This window comes from Lepisma saccharinum, chromosome 22 (genome assembly GCF_977018435.1).
Source record: "Lepisma saccharinum chromosome 22, izLepSacc3.1, whole genome shotgun sequence".
NCBI lineage: Eukaryota > Metazoa > Arthropoda > Insecta > Zygentoma > Lepismatidae > Lepisma > Lepisma saccharinum.
This window is the reverse complement of record NC_139250.1, coordinates 5,235,327-5,258,646: the sequence shown is the minus strand read 5'-3', so window position 1 is coordinate 5,258,646 and position 23,320 is coordinate 5,235,327. Positions and strand designations below refer to the sequence as shown.

General features: G+C 37.4%; 1 protein-coding gene across 4 annotated transcripts in view; it reads right to left on the bottom strand.

Annotated features, from left to right (window-relative positions):
• Top2 (DNA topoisomerase 2) overlaps positions 1-23,320 on the bottom strand; it is an 85,436-nt gene that overhangs the window by 22,851 nt on the left and 39,265 nt on the right. For all 4 annotated transcript variants that reach the window (XM_083143535.1, XM_083143534.1, XM_083143532.1 and 1 more), the window contains exons 15-22: positions 22,263-22,494; positions 17,966-18,162; positions 16,082-16,217; positions 14,627-14,784; positions 13,154-13,295; positions 10,649-10,864; positions 5,531-5,749; positions 402-531 (exon numbers count right to left, since the gene is read on the bottom strand). In XM_083143535.1, the coding sequence (XP_082999661.1) occupies positions 402-531; positions 5,531-5,749; positions 10,649-10,864; positions 13,154-13,295; positions 14,627-14,784; positions 16,082-16,217; positions 17,966-18,162; positions 22,263-22,494 (1,430 nt within the window). The remainder of the gene's footprint in view (positions 1-401; positions 532-5,530; positions 5,750-10,648; positions 10,865-13,153; positions 13,296-14,626; positions 14,785-16,081; positions 16,218-17,965; positions 18,163-22,262; positions 22,495-23,320) is intronic.

The following is a 23,320-nucleotide window of genomic DNA, read 5'->3' as shown; positions in this document are numbered from 1 at the left end:
GCTGGACAGATTTGACAAGAAGTAGGTTACTTCCAGAAGTGCTTCAAAACTTGTGTTTCTGAAGTTGAATCTGCCAGCATTAAATTACAATATTATGAACAGGAATTCATTTGGTATTTCAGAGAACTGCTTGTGTACTAATGTTAAATCTCTGAGAATATATATATTTTTATATATGCATTTAGAAATGTTTATAGCAAATTTATTTTTGTCATGCTGAAAATATTATTCCATTTCTGTTGATTAATCTTACGTATTGGAATCTGTTAAACATCGGAAAATATTTAGATTCGTCACCGCTAACTTTTCCCACCTTCCCCTTCTGTCCCAAAAACATGTGAGAAATTGACAAAGGCACCTGTTCATTATTCATCAGGATTAATGAAGTACACGATTCTTACCCTTCTTCTTTTCTTTCATCTTCTTTTCAATCTTATCTGGTGATGTTCCTAGCCTATCTGTTAGGGAGCGATTGTTGGACTCCAGCATCTGATCAAACTCATCTCTCTCGTCATCATCATACTTCTTTGCCTGAAAACAAATGTTACGGAGATGAATTAATACAATACTCTCGCATATCAACTCTCAGTGCTAGAAATTAATAGTTGCAAGTCAGAGTATGTACCAATCCATTACAGATATACCCATCTCAGTATTGGCAATACTCAAATAGTGATATCCAAAACTGTTATTTTCAGTATGCTCGAAATTTCCATATTTCTGTATATCAATATGTATCTCTCTTTATTTCATTCTATTTTGGTTGCTTTTGTTCCTTTCCTACTTCTTGGGATATTGGATCATTTGCAACAATGAGGATGAATGGTTGGTGGGACAACAGTGTGGCCACTCCAGGACCAAGATAAAACTCAAGAACAATTCTCAGTTTTCAAGGCAAAATTTCCAAAAATTCATGGGTAAAAAACAGTAGTATTCTCTATTTCAACTTTATGTATTACCACCTCTCACCACCCACACATATATTAAAGGGTTAAAGAGTGTGGGCAATTTAATGTATCCAAAAATTCAGTTAAACGGTATATTATTTAAAATATTAAATTTACGGTGCGGAGTTTTCCTTTGGCGTTTCACATACTCAGACTCTAAATACATCTACAGACACAAGTCACAAATGTTAAGAATTTTAGAAGTCAAATGTAACTAATCAACTTCATGGTATCTTATCTTGCAATAATATTTTGCCTGTCAGATTGATCCGCAAAGCACACTAACAATGTAAATGGATCGAGAGAATTCAGTTTTATTTTCCATGCAGCTTCCCTTTCTTTCTAGATAAACACCTAAATTAAAAACTTGGTTCGGGGTATTTAAATATGTATAAATTGAATGGGATATGGATTAATAAACGTTACAATTTATCATGTCTACGGAGAAAAATCCACACAAAATTCTCGAGCCAAAAATTTTATAAAATTTTCCTCAATTTTTCAATCTTCCCGCAATTTCAGTTTTTCACAAGAGTCCCCCTGAAAAAAAAAAAAAACCTCTGTTTCCCTACAAGGAATTATGCATGTTGCCTAACTCTATGGGTGGCAGAACACTTGAAACTGATCATTTTCTATTAAAATCTACTCATGGCAACCCACACATCTCCTTGCAGAGAAGCGAGTATTTTAGGGATTGTGGATCCTATTTTTATTGCCGGATTTACTTCTGGATTGTAACGGTCCCATTCACTTTAAATGAAATTGCTACAACACAGAAATGTCCATGACTGTACATCCATGACATTAACTGTGTTAGAACCTGGGATGGATTCATACAGGTCCTCGGACAATTCTGGATGGTGACCGTCAATATCAGGGTGTCTACCAAAATAACAAATCCCGAATTCTTGATCTTCCTTTGCTCTTTCTTGAGTTTGTCTTTCCATTTCCTTAACATCAATTTAATTGCCTATATTTTTATTCAATGAAAAACCCCTACCACAAGGGAAAACTAAAGCTGTAATTTAACAGGAGATTTAGAATTGCTTTAAGTAAAAATGAATGACAGATTTCATCCTGGTTGGGGAATGGCCACATTACTTTAATTTTACAAACCTTCACGCATGAAAGAATGTAATTCTTAAGAAGCAAAGTGAACAAATCGTAACCGCAACTCAATACAATTTTAGATTTCCAAATATTCAATTGTAACAAATTCTAGTACAGATAGATAACAATGTAAATTCACTATAATGAAAAAATAGCAAAAATTATTGACCACCAGCATAATTTCTTGACAGGTAGACACCCTGAATATTTCTTCTTCTTCTTCTCTACTCTCTCTCCCTCGAGAGAGAGAGAGAGAGAGAGAAATAAGGAAGAGAGACTCTCGTCCTCGCCCTCCCCCAGAAAAGGTAGAAAAAAAGAGAAAGGTCAAGCAGAGAAAAGATGAGAGGGGGCGTGAGAGAGATATGTCCCCCTCCCCCCTCGCAGAGAGAGAGAAGCGGAAGTAAGGTTCCTGGGCCATCCCAACCTCTCCCTCTCTCTTTCCTTCTTTCTCCCTTTGTTTTCTCCCTTCCCCCTCCAGAGAGAGAGAGAGAGAGAGAGAGAGAGAGAGAGAGAGAGAGAGAGAGAGAGAGAGAGAGAGAGAGAGAGAGAGAGAGAGAGAGTCTCTTTCTCGCTCTCTCTCTCTCCCTCTTGCCCCCCCTGAGGGGAGGGCAGAGCCCATGTCCTCCTCTCCTCTCCTCCCCCCCTAGATGTCTCTCTTTCTCTCTGAAGAAGAAAGAGGGGGAGGATAAAGAGAGAGGGGGAGAAGAAGAAAGAAATATGAAAGGGGGGGAATCCTTTCTTTCTCTCCCATTCTCTTGTAGCGATTTATGGCATGTTAATTCGCATAAATCTTACAACTTACAACTTCATGGTTGGAAATGGCTACGCTCAAAATACGCGATATACAATCGCTTATTATTTAATTCCTACGATTCACGACAGATGGCTCCACTAGTCATTAGCAAGTTATCAATCGTAAAATCACGCCCCCTGGTTCAACGGAAGTGAAAGTGTGCAGACATGTGCGTGTAGAGAGCTTAGTCGTGTTTTGCGTTTGGTACCACCAACAACTTTGTACTCTACTCTGCAGAATGTCGTCATCGGTAACGAAGTTTGAACTTTGATTGTCTGACTTGTAAGTCGTAATACGCGATGAAAATGCCGAGCTTCGTTAAGTCTAATTCGAGAAACTTTGTTGTAAAATTTGCAAGTATTATTTTGTAAATATGGTACCTAGTTGGTGAAATGGACGCGTGAGTTTGAAAAAAGGCCATTTGACAAACTGCTATTGGAAGTCATATTGGATATCGAGAAACACGTACTACTTCGGAATTCCAACCGAGGCTTGCACTCATCAATGTGGATTTGACTGCCATTAATTGAAGGAAGTCGTGTCCCTTTTCCAGGACTGAGAAAGTTGCCACAATCAAAACAAGGAGGCAAAAGTGGATTTTGTTGTATTTTTGTGGTGAATAGGAGTGCGACAGAAAAAACCTGATTTTCTTATTTGACTACGAATTGTGTGAATTGCTTACGAAGCGCGTCATGTTGTAAAAATAAATCTTTTGTTACTCGAGTTGGTAAAAGCTCACAAAATTGCTAATCTGAATACCGCTCATCGTAAAAAGTAATGGTTCATCACGAGACCGTGATATTACGTCACCCAGTTTACTTTAAGCGTGTGGACAAAAAGTTAAAAATGATAATATGAAACACGCGAGTGCAAAACTGCTTACTGTTTGATGTTTGGGAACGCCCTTACATTCCTTTTTTACTAAGAAAAGTTTTGGGTTGGCATTTGTAAAGTACGTCGCAAATCCGTACTTGAGGTAATCGCGACAAGACTTAGCCAACGCCATTTAATCCCCCCACCCACTACTTCCTTTTTTTTTTTTTTTTTTTTTTTATAATAAGATTTGATTAAATTATTGTCGAACTGCACAAGGCGATAAATTACGCTGTTTGGGAATGAGCATCTAAGGAGAAACATTCTTCCTCGTACAAAAGATTTTTGTAAATTCTTTGCGCCGTTATTTCAAATGTGACTGTCCACAGTTTTATGAATCTGTAGTAATAATAATTGGTGGTTATTGTTATTAAATGTGTAAGAAATGTTTTTGATTAAGCAATGTAATTCAAGAAGGTTAAGCTTGGATAGAAACGGGAGTTGAATAAAATTGTAAGTTTTTTGCACATGAATTGAGGCGTTGTTCTTAATGAAATCGTCTTGTTGAATAATTGATTAATATTGTGAGTTGGAAAACATAGGCAGTTATTGATAAATGCGGTGAAAATTCTTATTGCACAAATTGTGTGGATGTTGCGATTTTATGCGTATTTAAAAAGGGCATAACTTGGTACTTGACTTAAATTTTATGGGAATGTTACTTAAAAACAAATATTGAATTGGTTAATGTAGTTATTGACTTAACCTGGTTTTGCTGTAACAAAAGGGAGGGGTTAACCTCAAATTTATTGTTGATTGTTCAACGCCAAAAAAAAAAAGTTGCATTGTTATTAAAATTGTTAAAATTGGACAGTTGCCTATTTCTTGACATAATTAACGCTAGTTACCTTCCCAATTCTCCATACGGTTAAGATGCATGTATGCGAGAATACATCAGCTATCGTAGTTAGTGATATTTGTAGAATAGCGAAAGTAGTATAGTGGTATTGGAGTGTCATAAGTTATTTTTGTTACGGTGCGTAACGCATTTTTGGAAACTGAATAGTTGTACTATTTACGTTATTACATTACTCGATCTTACGAATACCCCTTTGGTCAAATTTGTATTTTGTCGACCATTTGCTGACGCCCCCCTCCCCCTCTCTATAATTGTTTACAATCCCGAAGACAAGGGATACTGAAGTTCATAGTAACTTTAGGTGTTGCGAACAACGCAACATTAACCTCCACCCGTTTGATTTTGTGACGTTCACCGAGGTGCTTATAAATTAGATCCCGGCCTTAAGGTAAATATTATAACGATGAGGCCCAGCCGCAATTAAACTAAAGAAAAGCACCCTGCGAACTTTCACGTTACTCTCTCTCTCGACAGGGGGGGGGGGGGGGTTGTAATATTTTTCTTTCTTCAGAGAGAGAGAGAGAGAGAGAGAGAGAGAATATCTCTCTCTCTCTTTCCTAAGAGAGAAGTACCCCCTTCCCTGGAGAAGTGCGCGGGGAGATCTTCCTCTCTTTCTCTCCCCATCGAAAAAGAGAAATACCACGGTTTTCTTTCTTCTTTCTCTTCTCTTTATCACGGCTTCTTCTTTTCCAGGAGGGAGAGACAGAGGGAGGCAGAGAGAGAGAGAAATTTCCCTCCTCTCTTTCTCTTTTTCCCTCCCGGAGAAAGAGAAAGGAACCTTCTTTTTCATATCTCTCTCTCTCTCTCTCTCAGGGGCAAATTGTCGGTATGCAATAAATACCGGAACCTGTAATCTAGAACATTAATCTACAGGTAGAACTTTAAACACCATAACACGAACACACAAGTCATGCACATGATCCAGAAAGGAACAAGAAGGTAGCTTACCCGTTTTCCCTTGTTCTCCTTGGCTGCAACAGCTTTCTCCACTTTCTTCCTCAGCTCCGGATCAATCCTTGGCTCCACTCGCTGGCCCATTGGCGAAGGGAGGGTCTCTTGGGCTTGAACCTTCTTTCGGCCTGTCTTGCCTACCGTCAGCTTGGCAGCTTTCTTCCCAGTTACACCCTCAAGGGCCTCCGCTTTCTCTTGTGCTTCTACCTTATCCAGCTAAGAGAAAGGCAAATCAATGTTGAAAGACGACATTGTTTATTATTGTAATGGAATTAAGGATGTACACACACTTTTCTTCCATTTAAATAATTTACCCTTAAAACACCAAGGAGCATTCCTCGGTTAAATTTTCGATTTAGAAGTTAGTATATTTGAGCTACTTTGTTGGTTCATGGTCCCAGTTATGTGTATTTATTGCAAAAATTTCAGATACCGGCCGATACTTTGGTCTTTTAAGGACTCCGTAAAAAATACCCCGCGACAATTCCGCAGTGTCAAATTATCTTGGGAATTATGCAAAATTTGAAGTTTAACATAATACGTAATTTAATCATCCGATATAATTCTTGATTATTTTAAATGTGTTTGTTAATTGATGCATATAATTAGACTGGACTACTTACACACAAATATTAACCAATATTTTTAACAATTTTCAAGTATCGGTGGGAATCGGTTCGAAGTTGTGTCAGCTCAGTCCTATTAAAAATGGCCATTTTTACGCTGAAATTGACAATGAGAAGAGAAAAATTGAAAACAACAAAATAACACAAAAAATAAGTTGACCTAGCAGCATTTCTTCTGTTGGATAACCAAAAGGCATATACCCTGAGGAAAATATATCGACATTTCATGGGAGCTCTATATTGAATTTCCTATCTAGGGTTTTCTGTGCAAAGTAAGTTTGTTTCACGTTATGCACACTGACTCTCGAAAGTGGAATTCCTGAATGTGTTGCAGTGGATTTTGACTGACAATTTTTTTATGTACAACTGAAATCATGCAACTAATGGCGATGATAGGGAGTCTGTACAATGTGACTTGACTTCAATGTACAGTCAACTCTCGATTCAACGACCTTTCACAGTTCCCGGGAAAAGGGTCGTTATTTCGAAGGGGTCGTTATTGGAATTTGCACCAATTTTCAGCTTAAAGGGAGCTCAAACGGACACAAAGATGCCTAGGAGATGGTAACACCATTTATCCTGGTAGTTATACAACCTGTTATGCACAGGATGCATGTTGTGAGAAGGAAAATAGAACATGAAAAAGTTTTCACAAAAGAGAATTTAAAATAATGTTACTTTGTTTCAATTGTGCACAGTCGTTGCTTTTCCAGGAAATTCTTACAATTCTAGTTCATGAGAAACCCGTTTGCACTGAGACCAATGGAAAGGAAAACAATCTCTCGCTTATTGCAAGCGAAACTCGAAGAATCTTGACACCAGTCAGACTGGTGCCAGCAAAAGTCGGGAGATAATAGGGCAGAATGAATGTTGGATTTTATACGGGTTTACTGGAGCATTGTCTGTTACAAGATTAACTGGTAAGATTAGATCTCTCGGGAGAAACAACACAACCTCTCTAGGTACCAGACAAAAAAAATAAAGGCAGGGCTGTAATTTTCATTCTGGTTCGGCTGTGTAAAATACATCGTAAAAAAAAAGTCACTTTTCTTTGCTTCAACCAACTTCATTCACCCTCCTTCCCCATTCAAGGGAGCAGTCCAAACTCCTTCCTTGACTTGCATTGTAATCCAGTGTGAAAAAGGAAATGCGCAACTTGCGATCTATTTTCACCCAAAGCGTATTGTAGGACAGGTCATTAAACAACCTGGCAGTTGATAATCATTCGGGTTTGGAATTGAATTTCACTTTAAACTGTATATTTAGTCCCGATTAGCCCATCAGCATAAAATGAACTGAAAACAAGCTTTATAAAACTGCGCATTTTCACATATCAAAATGGTAGATCGTTATTTACTCTCACGTTAATCGACGATTTAATGTTGGATTTAGGAGTATTCTCGATGTTAAACACCCACCCCTCCAAACATTTTCCCCTTGAATAATGTCTTTTTAATCAGTCTCAGCGACCATTCCTACATTGAACACACTTTTTTTTTCCTCCACATGAATGGTTCTGAAGAAAGGTAAATTAAATTTACAGTTGTGCTTATCAGAAGGCGCAGAACATGAAGTTATTTTAACTCTTGGAGATCGAATTTCGTTATCCTCAAATCAAAACAGCTTTGCGAGATTCAAAACAATAACTTTTTTCTTCGCGCTGGATGAGTCATCGCTGTTATCTGCAAGCAAGAGCTTAGCAGAAGCTAGACAAAACACTGGCGCCAGCTGCATCGTAAAAACAAAGAGACCAGCTGGACGTTCGAGCAACAGGTGGCGGAAGAGAAAAGTCCCAGCATTTTAAAGATCGCAACTGTCAAAGATGGAACTTTTAACAGCAGTGTAAAGAAGAAAGAAATGACCCTTGCTTTAGGTTTTACCATTTTACCACGCAACAGACAATAATACGGGCAATATTTCCTATGCAGACAACAGCATTAAAAAATATATATAATAAATAAATTTAAAAAACAACTGAATTCTGCAATTATCAACATTGCCGTGCACACCAGTGGCGGAGAATGAGCTGGGGAAAGGGGGGGGGTCCCTTTTTGTTTTACTTGTTCTATGGTTTTTGTTCGTTTTCAAGAATATATCCAGAACTGGTTGCCCCATTTTAGACGTCAAAGGAAAGGAAGAGGGATGGGTCCTTTTCCACCCTCGCCTGTAATCAGCCCGCATCAGCAAGAAAATCGTGGCTGAAACAATCTGCATCGCCCCCCCCCCCCCCCTACGTTTCCTGACAGGAAAAGAGGGAGAAGTCAGTAAGCCAACGGAACACTTTTTTAGCAGATATTACAACATCGACACAATTAGGAAAACATATAAAGTGGGAAATGGGAGTTATGATGCACGTAAGATCGAAGTAAACTTTTGTGGAAACCTGGATGACAACGCATTAAGCGGGTTGACGATCTTTAGTTCACCTATGTGGTTTTGATTATCTCTAACAGTTTCGCTTTTTTATGAAGTGTTGCAGGGAACAAAGAACACATTTTGAATGAAAGCGGTTACCGGAAGTTGTCGGCTACAAGGCCGAGAGTTGCTCACTCACGGGAACCTGCTGAACTGGACAGATGGGCCAGACTTACAGGTGCCACACATCTGTATTTTCGAACATTCCTGCGATCTTATCTCTCAAGGTGGTGTATTTATTGATGAAAGAGCTTGACCTGCCATACACATTGGCAAAGATTGCAAGTCCAGCAGTCATTTCGGGCTGCTCCCACCCTTCCCCGCGAGTTTTCAGCAGCTCTTAGGACAAGGAAACAAAAGGTCGATTTAAAATAACATCCAAGCACATTCGATCTTCTCTTCTCGCGTATCCAAGAGAAAGCGTGGCAAAACAAGCCTGGCGCGTTTGGTAGTGGCCGTCGGGTGCGGGGTAACATTGGTGCACTTGAGGGAGGGGAGGGCAGAGGTCAAGTGCTATTCGATATCACTCAAGCATGGTGTGGTGGTGTCTACTTTTAGTTCAGACCCAATTGTGAGCGGTAGAGCGCTCGTGAAGGAAATGAGTTGGGAAAAAAACAACGCATTTTTCGGCCGATTTCCTTCAATTTTTCAACTTTTTTTTTTTCAAACTTTTCTATCTTTTTCTAAATTTTTCACGGTTCCCGGGAAAAGGGTCGTTACTTCGAGAGGGTCGTTATACCCAGGGTCGTAGAATCGAGAGTTGACTGTATTCTTTTTTCTGAAAAAGTAGAGAATGGAGCTTATATGTTTATATCCACAAAAGAATGTAACAAAATGGCACAGTATCTAGGTTCTTAAAAGTTCGCATGACCACTTTTTATATATGCAAAAAAGTTAGCTTTTTGTTATCAGAGAGCCATGGTAGCGTTAGGGCATCTGACTACCATGTGAGAGACTTGGGTTCAATCCCCAGCAGGGGAGAACAGAGATCATATAGAGTGCGTAGCTGGAGGAAACTCAGGGAGGTAAAGCCAGCCAGAGGTGTGGTGCTGATCACATCACCCCCACCTTCGGCCGTCATCAAGGAAGTGTGGGACCCTCACCTTCGGCCGTCATCAAGGAAGTGTGGGACCCTAACTCCACACCCCTATATGCCTTCATGGTGTGGTGCAAAGCAAAGGGGAGCAGTTTACTTTGCTTCATTTCTTTTTATATTTTACATTTCATGCGATGTTCCATCCTGGTTTCCCAGAACTTTCCCAAACAAAAACACAGAACACACTCTTTACATGACTAGTCACACAAGTGTGCAGTAAATAGTCATGTAAAGAGTATGTTGTGTGTCTTGGTTTGAAATAAATGGAAAAGCGGGATGAAAATGGCTCAATATTTCGGTAAATTGTAAGATATTTATAGATATATCAGATCAGTAAAATTATTGGTAATTTTACCGATAAACCAATGCATTGATATGCCTACATCAGCCGATACCGCCATGAATATTTTGTTTTTGATAAAAACACAAAATGTGAAATAACACATTCAAATGTTAATTTTTCATGTTTCTGAAAGGTGTGAGGTGCATTTTCATATCCTGTTTTGTCACGAAATGATTCGAAATAGACTCAAACACAAAATTTATCGTTTATATACTGACGCAACAGTTTCTGAAGTCTGAAGTATCCTGAGAGTTATGCAATTCACAGAATCTTGATTAATTCTGGTGTAAATATTTGAGAAGCAAAAATGGACTCCCTTATACAGGAATAAACTTAATATTCTGGTAATGATTTAATGTGCTATTAGAAGGGATATGTTTATTTTGGATAATAGTGCAGTTTCTAAATCAAATTTGGGATTATATTCACTTTTTTTAAAACGAAAATGTCATTTTAAATGGCACTTTTTCACCACTATAACAGCGTTCATTTTATTTACCGCTTTTGAACCCGAAATTGACTGCTTTTGTTTCGAAATTTTGCTCTTTTATTTACCAAAAATATGTGCCTCTACTAATAGAGGAAAAATCAATCAATCCCACCCTACCTTTAATTTATTTTTAATAAACATTTACCTCATCCATGAAGGCATCCAAGTCGTCTCTCCACAGCTGAGATGGGGTCTTGGCTTGAAGTAATCTGTATTCCTGCTGTTTATCATCCCTTTTCTTCAAGATCTCATCCTTCTTCTCTTTCGTCAGGTTCCACATGGGCATCTTGAGCAGATAATCAAAATCTGGACCTTTGTCCAGCACATTCTCTTCAGGTTGCGAGTTTTCAGCCTCCTCTTCCTGTAGTAGAATTTGCAACAATGTACTTCAGTACAACAATCAAAAACACATATTTTTGTTACTAAGGGCTGATTTCCTGCAACTTTTGGTAATCGCAACAATGGGGATAAGTGACAATTGTTGAAGGGACACTTCCAAAGAACACCCACGTCCAGGCGTGGATTCTTAACACCTTACCAGGCTTGGCCACCAAGCCGGCTACACCCAATGTTGCTTTTGACAATGTTCATGCAGTACTATCAACATCGGGTCATTCATATCAAGATTATTAGTACTAGAGACGTTAGGCCAGTTGCACGTTTTAAATTGTTGCTATTTCTTTTTAAACATACAAGTATAAGAAGCACATTTCAACAATCGCATGCTACTTGACAACTACCACTCCCACATATACTTTTGTACAACAGTAAGTAAGCATGTTAACAAAAAATTACAATTATAAAACTTGTAAATAGATTCTACACTACTACACCAGGTCAACCAGCACCTTCAAGTGCATGCATCTTCATTTCCTACTGTACATACAACAAACAGTTTTCTTCTTATTGTTACTGCAATTTCTATAATAGCTTACCGCCATTCCTGATTCCTTGTGAAAGAGAGGAAGAAAAACAACAGTCAACCAGTTTGCTTCATTCAATTTACTTTTGCAAACAGTTTCTTTGTTTGTTACAAACACATAAATCTATAACCTCAACCCATTCTCTCCTGCACAAAATAAAAATATGAGGGTCACCCAGAAAAAAAAAGAAGGAACGATTTGGTGTAAAACACAAACGACAAATGATATGCACCCAAAAATTTTGGTACAGAAACTACACACCTTGCTCTTCTACTTTTCCACATATTCGCCATACGCATTCAAACCACTTATCATAGCATGATACCAGTTTGTCCATACCGTCATTGTACTTGGTTGCCGCCAATGTATTCAACCATGTAGTGAGAGTGTCTTTGAGTTTGTGACAAAGTGCATTCAGGAAAGAAGGAACATTCGACTGTAGCACACAGCAATGCTGAGGCCTACTCTCAAACACTGCAACGTTTTGGTTGGGATGTATTCAAGAAATCGACATACAGCCCAGATTTGGCATCCAGCGATTACCCCTTGTTCCCGAAGTCTCTGTAACTACATTGTTGAATACTTTGTCGGCAACCAAGTACTGTAGAATGATGTTATCGACAAACTGGTATTACGCTATGATAAGTGGTTAAATGTGTATGGCGAATATGTGGAGTAAGGTACGTATGTAGCTTCTGTACCATTTTTTTTTTTTGCACACATCATTTGTCGTTTGTGTTTTACACCAAAGCGTTCCTTTTATTTCAAGGATGACCATTTCACCATAAGCAAAAATTATGCATTGAAGCTCCACTGAACCTTTGGCCTGAGGCATCAGTCATCTGAAAATGTCTTCCCTTTTGAAAAACCAACACAATATTCCACATTCTGATAAAATTACACCTATAATTCATGAGGGGGAAGCTGGGGAACAGCTCCCCCTCTCTATTTCTTCTTTCCAAACCTCTACATCTTTATTTGGTTTTTAGCAATTTTTAAAAAATTACTTTGCTGGTGTTGGCCAAAGATTCAGTGAGGCACAAACTAAACTTATCTAACTCCTCATGGCTTTGCTGCGACAAAATGCAATAAAGGATATCGTATACGTATATAACTACGTACTTTCCTTATATTTGAGAATATTTGGTTAAAAAATGTTACATGTTTGATGTTTGTCAGAATCCAGAAGAGTAAGAAAAACCAAATCCAATAATGTATATAGTAGAGGTCCTGATTCAAATGCCACTTTACTTGAAAGAAAGTCTCAAAAGATCAGTTTCCTCTTTTACAGGAGTAAACAACCATTTGTTGTGGAGTCCACCATATCCTACCATCAGACCTTTCCCACCAATAGCGTTCCGATTTAGGAAATGACATCTCTTGTCAAGTTCACATGGAGTAAATGAGATGTTGCCAACTCAGTTTCTTTAGAGATTTCTTAACGTGAAGTTGTGGTTGAGTTATTTTGGCTTGGTTGTGCTGGTTTTTGATAAAATGCAAAGACTTTGGGAGTATAACTTCGCAGTGAATGAATGGATGCCTAAACACTGCAGGGCAGGTAAAAATGACACGTTTCAAAAAAACAAGGGGTAGCTCAAAACCAGATATGCATCAAGTTTGCTTCCTCTCGAGCTGGGTCAAAGATACCGAACTGGCATTTAAATCAGGACTTCAACTACTATATTGAAATCACGACACAGTGTTAATGATACATCGTATCAACTCACCAAGACAGCATCTTTGTTCTGTTTCAGATTCCAAGCCTTCACTGGATCAGAGTCGTATCCCTTGTTCACCAACTCTTGAATTATGTCTTTTCTCTTCTTGTTCTCGATGATCAAAACACCATCACATTTCTCCAAAATAAACCTGAAAATTTCAAAATGTTTAATAATATATTTTGCAAAAGAAAATAATAAATGTGTAGTGACAAGGCATCTATTACAGATGGACTGATTTTTGCTGATAAATACCAACAAAAAATATCAATTTTACCAATCTGATAACTGATCCTGGCATGAACATACCTGCATACATGTGCATCCCCCTTCATTGGTTTAATCTAATCATACTGTTGTGATTAGCCAAAAAGTGGCAGAAGTGATGTAAAATAAATATGCAGATATTAAATTTCTTTTCTGAAATGCAAAATGTACTTTCTTTTTATTATCTCTTCCAATTTATCAGTATGTTATTAGTAGGGTGGATATTTATGGTGAATAAAAACATCAAGATTTCAGTACAAAAGCAGAGCACATTTTGAAAAGCGTTATATAAAATGGCATTTTGGTGTTAAAATTGTGAATATAATCCTAAATTTTATTAAAAAAAACTACTTATTACACAAAATGAACATTTTCTTTCCAACAGCACATGTATGCAGTTATCAGTGTATTAAGTTTATACCTTTATAAAAGAGACCATTTCGGCTTCTCAAAATATTTACAGCAGAATTAATGAATACCTAGGGGCATGCATATTTCGTTTTTAACGAAAAAACGAAATTTGAAAAAACGCATTGTAGTGTTAATTTTTCATGTTTTTGAAAGGTGTGAGATGCATTTTGTGATCATATTTTGTCACGAAATAATGCGAAATGAACTGCAAAAAGCGAAATTAACTCTTAAACACGAAATTCAGGGTTTATTCACCGACGCGACACCTTCTGAGGTCTGAATTATCCTGAGAGTTATGCAATTCCCAGAAAATTAATTATTTCTGCTGTTAATATTGGAGAAGCAAAAATGGACTCCTATACACAGAAATAAACTTAAAACTCTGATAACTACATAAATGTGCTATTAGAAGTGAAATGTTAATTCTGTGGAATAAGTGTAGTTTTTAAATCAAATTTAGGATTATATTCACAATTTTAAAACCAATACGTCTTTTTATATACCACTTTTCATCCATTTTTTCACCGCTATAACACCGATATTTTATTTTATTTACCACTTTTGAACCTGAAATCGACTCTGTTTTTGTACCGAAATTTTGCTTTTTTATTTACCAAAAATATGTGCCCCTATCAATACCCTAATCACTGCTGTTTTTGGCTTTGACACCAGTCTGCTATTATTGCTATCAAGTAGCTCCCAAATTGTTCTTATGATGATGGAGCTACCAAAGGTGATTGAACTTTGGACCACTCGCACCAAAGGCAGAGCACCAACCACTCAAAATTGTAACACGAATTATACCTTGCTTGGTTGGAGAGCTTTGCAGCCTCGGCCTGCAACATCCCTTCCATGTACGCCTTCCGCTTCTCATAGTATCTCAACCTCAGATCGTAGAACTCCTTCAGAACTTCTCCAACATTGTCGAATCTTCTCAGGCAGCCATTGTGATCAAACAAGACCTGGAAAAGTAAATGTGAAGTGATTCTAAGAGTTCACTGATTGTTCACAATTAATTTTATACATTTTAACCAACTTATCAGCATAGTCTGCTGGAGATTTGGCAGGTGCAAAACTAGTCTCTAAAAAAATGCTACGTGATCAATAATCTTAACACCATTAAGGCCTGTTTCCATGATATGAAAAACGCAATATGCTGACCAAGGTAGTAATTTATTTTATTAAAAACATAAAATAAACGTAATGTTTCAACCTTCTAGCAAGGTCTTCTTCAGACTCTGTATCAAGTACAAAAGTAACAAGATACAAAAACAGAGTATTATACATACACAAACATTACTCCATCGAGACTATTAGAAAGTGTTCTTGAACTTTCTAGCAGGTGGCTTTCCCTTGTCAACTGTACTTTCACCTAAAAGGCTAAACATATTTACTTCCATCTAGAATGTGGTTGGACTCTTTATCTCACGCTCTTTTTCCTTCATTCTTCTTCCTTCTTCTCTCCTCTTTCTCTCTTGTCCTTTCCACTCTTTCTAACACCTTCTTCCATTCCTTGTTTAACTTCAGTCCCCCATTCCAGTTCATTGTGTCTTCTTCACCTTTCTTCTCTATTTCCTTGGCCTCCTTCCATTTTCTCACTAGTATTCTCTTCTCCCTTCCTATCTGCTTAGCCTCATCAAAGCCTCCTGCTAGAATGTTCCAGAACAACTTTCTAATAGTCTGGAGGGGAGCAATGTTTGTGTATATATATATCGTCCTGTTTTTGTACCTTGTTACATTTGTACTTGGTGCAGAGTCTGAAGAAGACCTTTCTAGAAGGTTGAAACGTTACGTTTAGTTTATGTTTTATAATAAAATAAATTACGGCCTTGGTCAGCATACTGAGTTTTTCATATCAATAATCTGTATCTGTAGTTCAGTAAAGCCCAATAATTTAAAGTGGATAGAACCGAGACTACTACGAATTACAAAAGAACTTTGACTATAAAAAATAACCCTCAGATACTCAGCCTAGGGCAAAGAAAAAATATAACAAAAAAACTAAGATATGTGGAAAATTAGATACACAGTACTATTATGAATATTGTACTTACTCTTCAAATAAATGGTGAAGTGCCTCCACTTCAGAATGTTGCATCATTCCCATTCACAAACCCATTTATCCAGAAAACTAGGATTGTTTTTTCCTTTCATCATACAGAACATTAGTTTAGCAATAATGAAAAAAACTTCTTCTCTAGAGATCACAATAAATAATCACTTAATATAATATGTACAAAGATCTTATCCATAACATACCATGGAAGATGTAGAAAAGGATGTCTGGAGCTTGAACACCTTATGCAGACCTTCATTCTCTGCCTTGATCAGTTTATCTTCGGACATTGTAACGACGAACCTCACAGTGGTGTCGGTGTTGTACTCCTTGTAGTCACTAGAGTACAAAGCAATATTAGTATTAGTGCATCTTCTACAAGTAACCGAGAGATTAGTATGGAAGTTACATGTCTGAGTACATTAAACCTTGCAACCCATGTAATTCTAATCACTGCTGTCCCCTCCCTCCCAATCTTGATTCTCGATCTGATCCCTTTCCGATCGCTGCCCTGCATTATTGCTATCTTCCCATGCCCAGTCTTCAGTAGGGTGCAAGCCCTGGGTTCGATTCCCAGGGCGGGTGATCTAAGATCAGAATTTTTCACCATAAAGTGACTCTGGGGTTTACCCAGCCTCAAATCAATGGGTACCTGTAGCCAACCCTAGGTGGGAGGGGGTAAGGCAGCTGGAACATGGTGGTAATCACGCCACCTCCAAAATTGCAGAGATCGAGAATATGTGGGGCACCACATCCCCTCAATGTGCCTTCATGGAATGGTGCTACATGCATGAGGATCTTCACCTCAGAATACTTTCTCAGTGATTTCGTCACCTTCATGTTGCGAGATTCATACCTGCACAGACAGACATTCCACGTTACAAAGGTGACAGAACTTGTTAAATGATTTTAAAATAACATCTAATACTTCAATCATTGATGTTATTTCTGGAGCCATGAGTGCAAAGTGCAATCAATCAACTTATTAAAAAAGGTCATGCTTTATAGAGATATTGTTATGGGAATGATTTGTAAACAAATTAACACCAGCCAGAATTAGCACATTCAAAAAACAAATAATATAAATTAGAGTTGAACCAAAACAAACTTGACATTTCACCAATATCAATACTTGAATACTGCAACAATTAAAGTTGTTCAGGATATACAGGGTGTACACAAATGAATATCGGAGTTTTAAGTGTTTCGTATGGTTATGTAAGTAACCCCAGCAGGTTGTCTCCTATATGTGAATTGTGGAAGTTTTGATTCTATGCACCCAAATTTGTTTCCTAACTCTGTTGTAAATGTGGTAGCAAGTCCTGAGCTTAAGGATTTTGTCTCTTGGAATTCGCAAGGTGTAATTCAGTGATTACAGTAAAACGGGCCTAAGATTTGAATGACGAGCACCGGACGACCGATGTCAGATGAGAACAAGTCAGAGTGGCTTTCGTGCACAGTCCTAGGAAATCTGTATGGCAAGCGAGTTGAGAATTAACAATGACCACCACGACAGTGTGGAAAGTATTAAGAAAACAACTCAAGACTCAGACCGTACCACCTGCAGAATTCTGGCAGCAGTTGAGTCGATTACACCAGATGTGCCTACCTAAATGTGGGAAGAAATGGACTACGGATGTGTGCCGTGTCACATTGTACATTTTTAACATGTTATGGAAACTCGTTGAGTCACTCTTCCATCTTAGGAATGATTCATTTGTGTACACCCTGTATATAATATAGATGTGGGACAGATTTATCGGTGCTTCATATGTATTGGCCCATGTTTTCGGTGTTGTGGAATGTGAATTGATCAAACAGTTGCTAAAAATAATCTGCTGAAAAACAAATTACAACAGACGATTAAAAATATATCCACCCACGCAAACATTTTAAGCTCTTAATTTGACATTTGCAATGAACTTGCAGAAAATTGTACAAAATTAATATATCAATAATTTAGAGCTTTGTATCATTTTACACTTGTTGTTGTTTGTTTCTTACTTGGCCTACTTACACATCTAGTTTTAAAATGACACCTGTTATACTGGAGAAATTACTATTACATAAATGTAATCGACACTTACTTGATGAGGGCTGGGGTCTTTTCTGATGAGAGCATGGGCTCCAAAACACTCTCTTTGTAAGATTGCGTCCAGGTTCCAATGGGAAGCTCTGTAATCTCAAGCTTATTGTTGTCGATAATGGAAAGCTCCCCACTGATGACATACCTCTGGTATCCCAACTCCTGAACGGTACCCTTGAAATTCTTATACCATGGTTTCTATTTTAAAAAAAATAAGAAATACTTAACACAACGCAGAGGAATTTTATCACACAGGTTCAAGTTGAAAAAGATATGAAATATTATTTCAAATCAAGATCCTTGTAGACATTTTTTCTTCTAGTTTATAGTTGTTAAAAGCATTTAAAAATGTTTTCTGATGTAATGATTCAGGAGAACATGCGCTCAATTCATCAGATTTTTACTTGTACAGTCATTCCATGTCAAATCAAGCAATTTTAAAATAATTGGTTGCATCACCATTTAAAAAAAAAAAAACATTTTTAGTAGATATGTTTGTACATGTTTCTAGATATCAAAACCAATGTTTGAAAAAAAATTCTGTCCTAGGTTCTCCTGGGGCAGTCATTTTTCCATTTCAATTTCTTAAGTCAAATGTATTAGAATCCTGTGTTACAATATTTTCTGACTATTTTTTAACACAAAAAAAAGCTTCATTATTCTAGGTATGCATATAGCATACCTTATTCTGCAACGTCACAAATTAGGACACACATGCTACCTCATATTGACCAAACGAGTCGAGTCTGAAAGTTGAGATTTCGATTGTGAGTTAGGTTCATGCAGGGATTCCATTATGCCAAATTTCAGAATTTTTCAAGAGGACCCATCCGAGATATTTAACCCCGAAGACTGTCAAAATTCCATAAATGGCCATGTTTGAAGCCATGGTGAAAAAAAGGGGTGCATTTCTAAGCATTGACATTTTATTTGCAGACACCCAGCATGTAGGTCCACTCAAAACAAACATGTCAAGCCTTAGACTAAACCCCTTCATTAAAAGATCTGGATTAAAAATCCATTTTTTAAACTATTGTTACCCAAATTTCCACCATAATTTTCATACTTAGGATGCAATTTTGAGCCAAACATACTTAAATTTTATCATAGAAAGTATGCTTCATTAGCTACAAAATTAATTTTGTTTCAGGTCTGTAGCTCTAATGGTTGTTGAGATACTAAGGTTTCTGTAGCTTCATGAAAAAAAAAAAAAGTCATGTGCCATGTTGGAAAACTGGACGTCCCAGGAGAACCGAGGAAAGAAATTTCTTTTGAACATTGGTTTTGATATCTACAAACATGTACAAACCTATGTACCAAAAATGATTTTTTCTAAAATGGCCATGCAACCAACATTGGATGATTTGGTATGGAATGACCCTACAGGGTGAGTCAGAAATATGGCTACACATTTGAAGTAAATGTAGTATGTTACTGTAAATGGTGCATGGTACAATAAACTTCAAACTTCATTTTATCATTTCAGATAAGAATTACGCGCCGAGCTTACATTACCCAAGATGGTGCTCACCATGCATCAGCAAGTTACAGTTGCAGCATGGGTAATTGCACACCAGAATTATCGTGAGACTGGCGAGACATTATTTGAACGTAACATTGTTGCCGTCAACTTTGAGAAAGTGGAGAAAACAACTGCTTACATCAAATTGTTGTTTAACCTTTAGACGGCCAAGCAGGTTTACGAAAGTAACCCCGTTCTGGCCCAGGCTTCTCGGCGGGGATTTTAAATTCGAACACTCTTTGGAGGAAAATTGTTACAACTCGGGCACTATGGGAGCAATCTACTTCGGATAACTTTTGTTTTTCAGCTAAAACATCAGAGCATGCAACTGTGTACAATTCAGAATGCCGGACTGAGGAAGGGGGGCTTGGGGGGCATGAGCAACGAATTTCAATGGAAAAAAAAAAATCCGGAGTTTGTCCCATCTTCCACCGCTACATTGGGAAGGGTGCGAACTTAAGTATTATTTTCAAAGAATGGACATTTCTCAAGAGAATGAAACATGTTTCATGTTCCTGGGTGCCATACAAGTTGAATAATAAGCCAAAATGTGAAACTGTTTCTTAAAAAATATGTACAATAGAGCGTTGATTATCCGAAGTAATTGGGGGCCATGGGTGTTCGGAAAACTGGTTTGTTCGGATAATCGAACTGTACATGTTTATTTGCCAAAAAGAAGTACTGTACAGTAAATTTATTCATAAAAACAGGCATCTCTTTAAGTATGTATTACAAAGTAACGTACAAAGGCAACTTTAGTAGGAATATATAGTATGTGGTACAGTTTATTAAACGAAAATATGTACATATTACATACGCATTTTGCATGAACAATACACACAGTACACAAAATTAACGTTTAAAAAAATCCTTTATTTTGGTCTGTCTAAGCAAGCCTACACGCTTACGAGCAGCTAAGTCACGTACTTTTTTCATTACAGATATCTGAAAGTGAGCGAGTACACAGTTCGGTTAAGCGGTCGTTCGGTTGACCGACGTTCGGATAATCGACGCTCTACTGTAATTTGCATATTGCTCAGGAAATTGTTATAACTCTGGCACTATGGGAGCAATCTACTTCGGATAACTTTTGTTTTGCAGCTAAAACATCAGAGCATGCAACCGTGTACAATTCAGAATGCCAAACCGAAGGGGGGTTAGGGAGCATGACCCCCGAATTTCAATGGAAAAAAAAACAACAAAAATCTGGAGTTAGTCCCCCCTTCCCCCGCTATTTTGGAGAGAAGGTGCAAACCTTAGTATTCTTTTAAAGAATGGACGTTTCTCAAGAAAATGAAACATGTTTCATGTTCCTGGGTGCCATACAAGTTGAAGAATGAGCCAAAATGTGAAACTCTGTTTGGAAATGTGGCATGGATATGTTACAGAAAGGGGGAGAGGAAGAGGGGGATCATCAATGTGAATTTCCCAGGCTTGCTCCAGACCTGTGTCAAGAGTTTCAACCCAAACATAAGAGTATGAAGGTCCAAAAAGCACATTCATTTCGTAATCAGGACCATGATACCATATGGTATCATCGGGCCAGTAAAGGTTAAGTCCATTGGTGTGCACACAGCCCTCACAATCATTCTGGTATGCAATTACCCACGCTCCAACTGCATGTTAAGTGCCATCTTGGCTAATGACGTAAGTTTGGGTGCATGACTTATCTGAAACGATGTTTCAAGTTTAATATAACATGCATCATTTCCCCTCTGCATTGTACAGGAACACACTACATTTACTTAAAACATGTAGCCATATTCTGACTCACCCTGCAGTTTGATATACTTTTTACTATTAATAACATGTTTAAATGGTTGTAACAACTGTAAACCAAAGTATTCTGCAAGGAAAAGAGTATGTACATAGGAGAAGAAATGCGGACACTACTCTGGTGTCTGGATGTTACGTACAAGATTGCATGTTGATTAACTCAATGGTGAAATTGTGCTAAACAAGAATTTCTCTCAAAATAGATTCTACATTTTAGCTGTTTCTGCATAAATTTTATTGGCCACAATTAGTAGACTGACAAAATAAGATAAGAATTAAAATATGAATGTATAACAATTTAAATTAATATACATATAGGTTTAGTCCTCTTTAGTTATTGCATAGTCAAAGCAACATATAGAAGTCAAATAGAAAAAAAATCTGAAGCTGCGTTTACACAGCCCCAAGCAGTCTAATAAATAGAGGCATGCATATTTCGTTTTTGACAAAAACACGAAATGTGAAATAACACATTGTAGTGTTAATTTTTCATGTTTCTGAAAGGTGTGAGGTAAATTTTCCTACCCTGTTTGGTCATGAATTGATGCGAAATGAACTGCAAAATGCGAAATAGACTCTTAAACACGAAATTTACTGTTTTCATACCGACGCGACACTTTCTGAAGTCTGAAGTATCCTGTGAGTTATGCAATTCACGGAAAATTGATTAATTCTGGTGTACATATTTTAGAAGCAAAAATGAACACCTTTATACACGAATAAACTTAATATTCTGGTAATGAATTAATGTGCTATTAGAAGGGATATGTTTATTTTGTGTAATAGTGCAGTTTTTAAATCAAATTTGAGATTATATTCACATTTTTTAAAACCAAAATTTCATTTTATATGGTGCTTTTTCACCGCTATAACAGCGAAATTTCATTTTATTTGCTGCTTTTGAACCCGAAATTGACTGTTTTTGTACCGAAATTTTGCTTTTTTATTTACCAAAAATATGTGCCTCTACTAATAAATCATAAAAAGAGCAAACACAAACCAATGTGGCTGGTTCCTCCCCATCCAACATCTTCCTTATGGCCTGCACTATTTCCCTAGGGTTGAAATTAGGTATTCTCGTCATCCAGCCTGTACCAATCCCATCAGCTCCGTTCACAAGCACCATTGGTATGATGGGAATATACCATTCAGGTTCAATTCTCAAGTTGTCATCATACAGGTGTCGAAGAAGGGCATCATCGTTGGGGTGGAAGATATGCCTGGTCAGAGGGCTGCAACAGAAGAAAAAGCAAATTTATGTTATTTCAGAACTAATATTTTCGCAGATTGTTCATTCTGAAAATTAAGGATGGGACACATTCTTAAGCACTATACCAGTATCAGCCGCTATTTGTTTATCGGTAAAATTACTGATCCTATGCATCTATAAATATCCTATAATTTAGTGCAAAATTCTGCCATTTTGTTATAATTTTTTATGGTTAAACTTCATGTCCTACTTTTTAAAAAAGTAAATGTCTAAATATACAATTTCATTTGCATTGCAGTCACCTGGAAACATTTATAATATCACATGGGATATTATATCGGAATGGTAGAATATTGGTTATAGGTAAATTTTATAAAGATACTTTATCGATATTGACCCATCCCTGCTAAAAACAATAACAATGTAGGCAATTTTAAAATAAATTTTCAGACTGTTCTGTTGTGCTTTAACGTGATAACCAAGTTTCGAGTAATAAATGAACCAAAATAATACATGTAAAAACATGCCCTTTTGGATGGAGCACATTAAATGATAGAAATGGTGGGTGCATCAGTACTTGGGCTATTTGCACCAGTCACATTACACAGGGTAAAACCCCTTACCACCACTAAAATCAACATGTGTGTCTGAGGAACTATTTTCTCCTTAAAAGCTGACATAAAAGAGTCCTCAGTACACAAAAGGACAATGAACAGCCCTTCAGATGATTATACTGACCAGGTTCAAATGCAAGTGCCTCGTTGGCCTGCACAAAAGCAGTTTACCTGTGTATACTATACCGCGTTTGTTACAACCTGTCCCGGTTTCCGCACTAGTTGCTCCCTGGC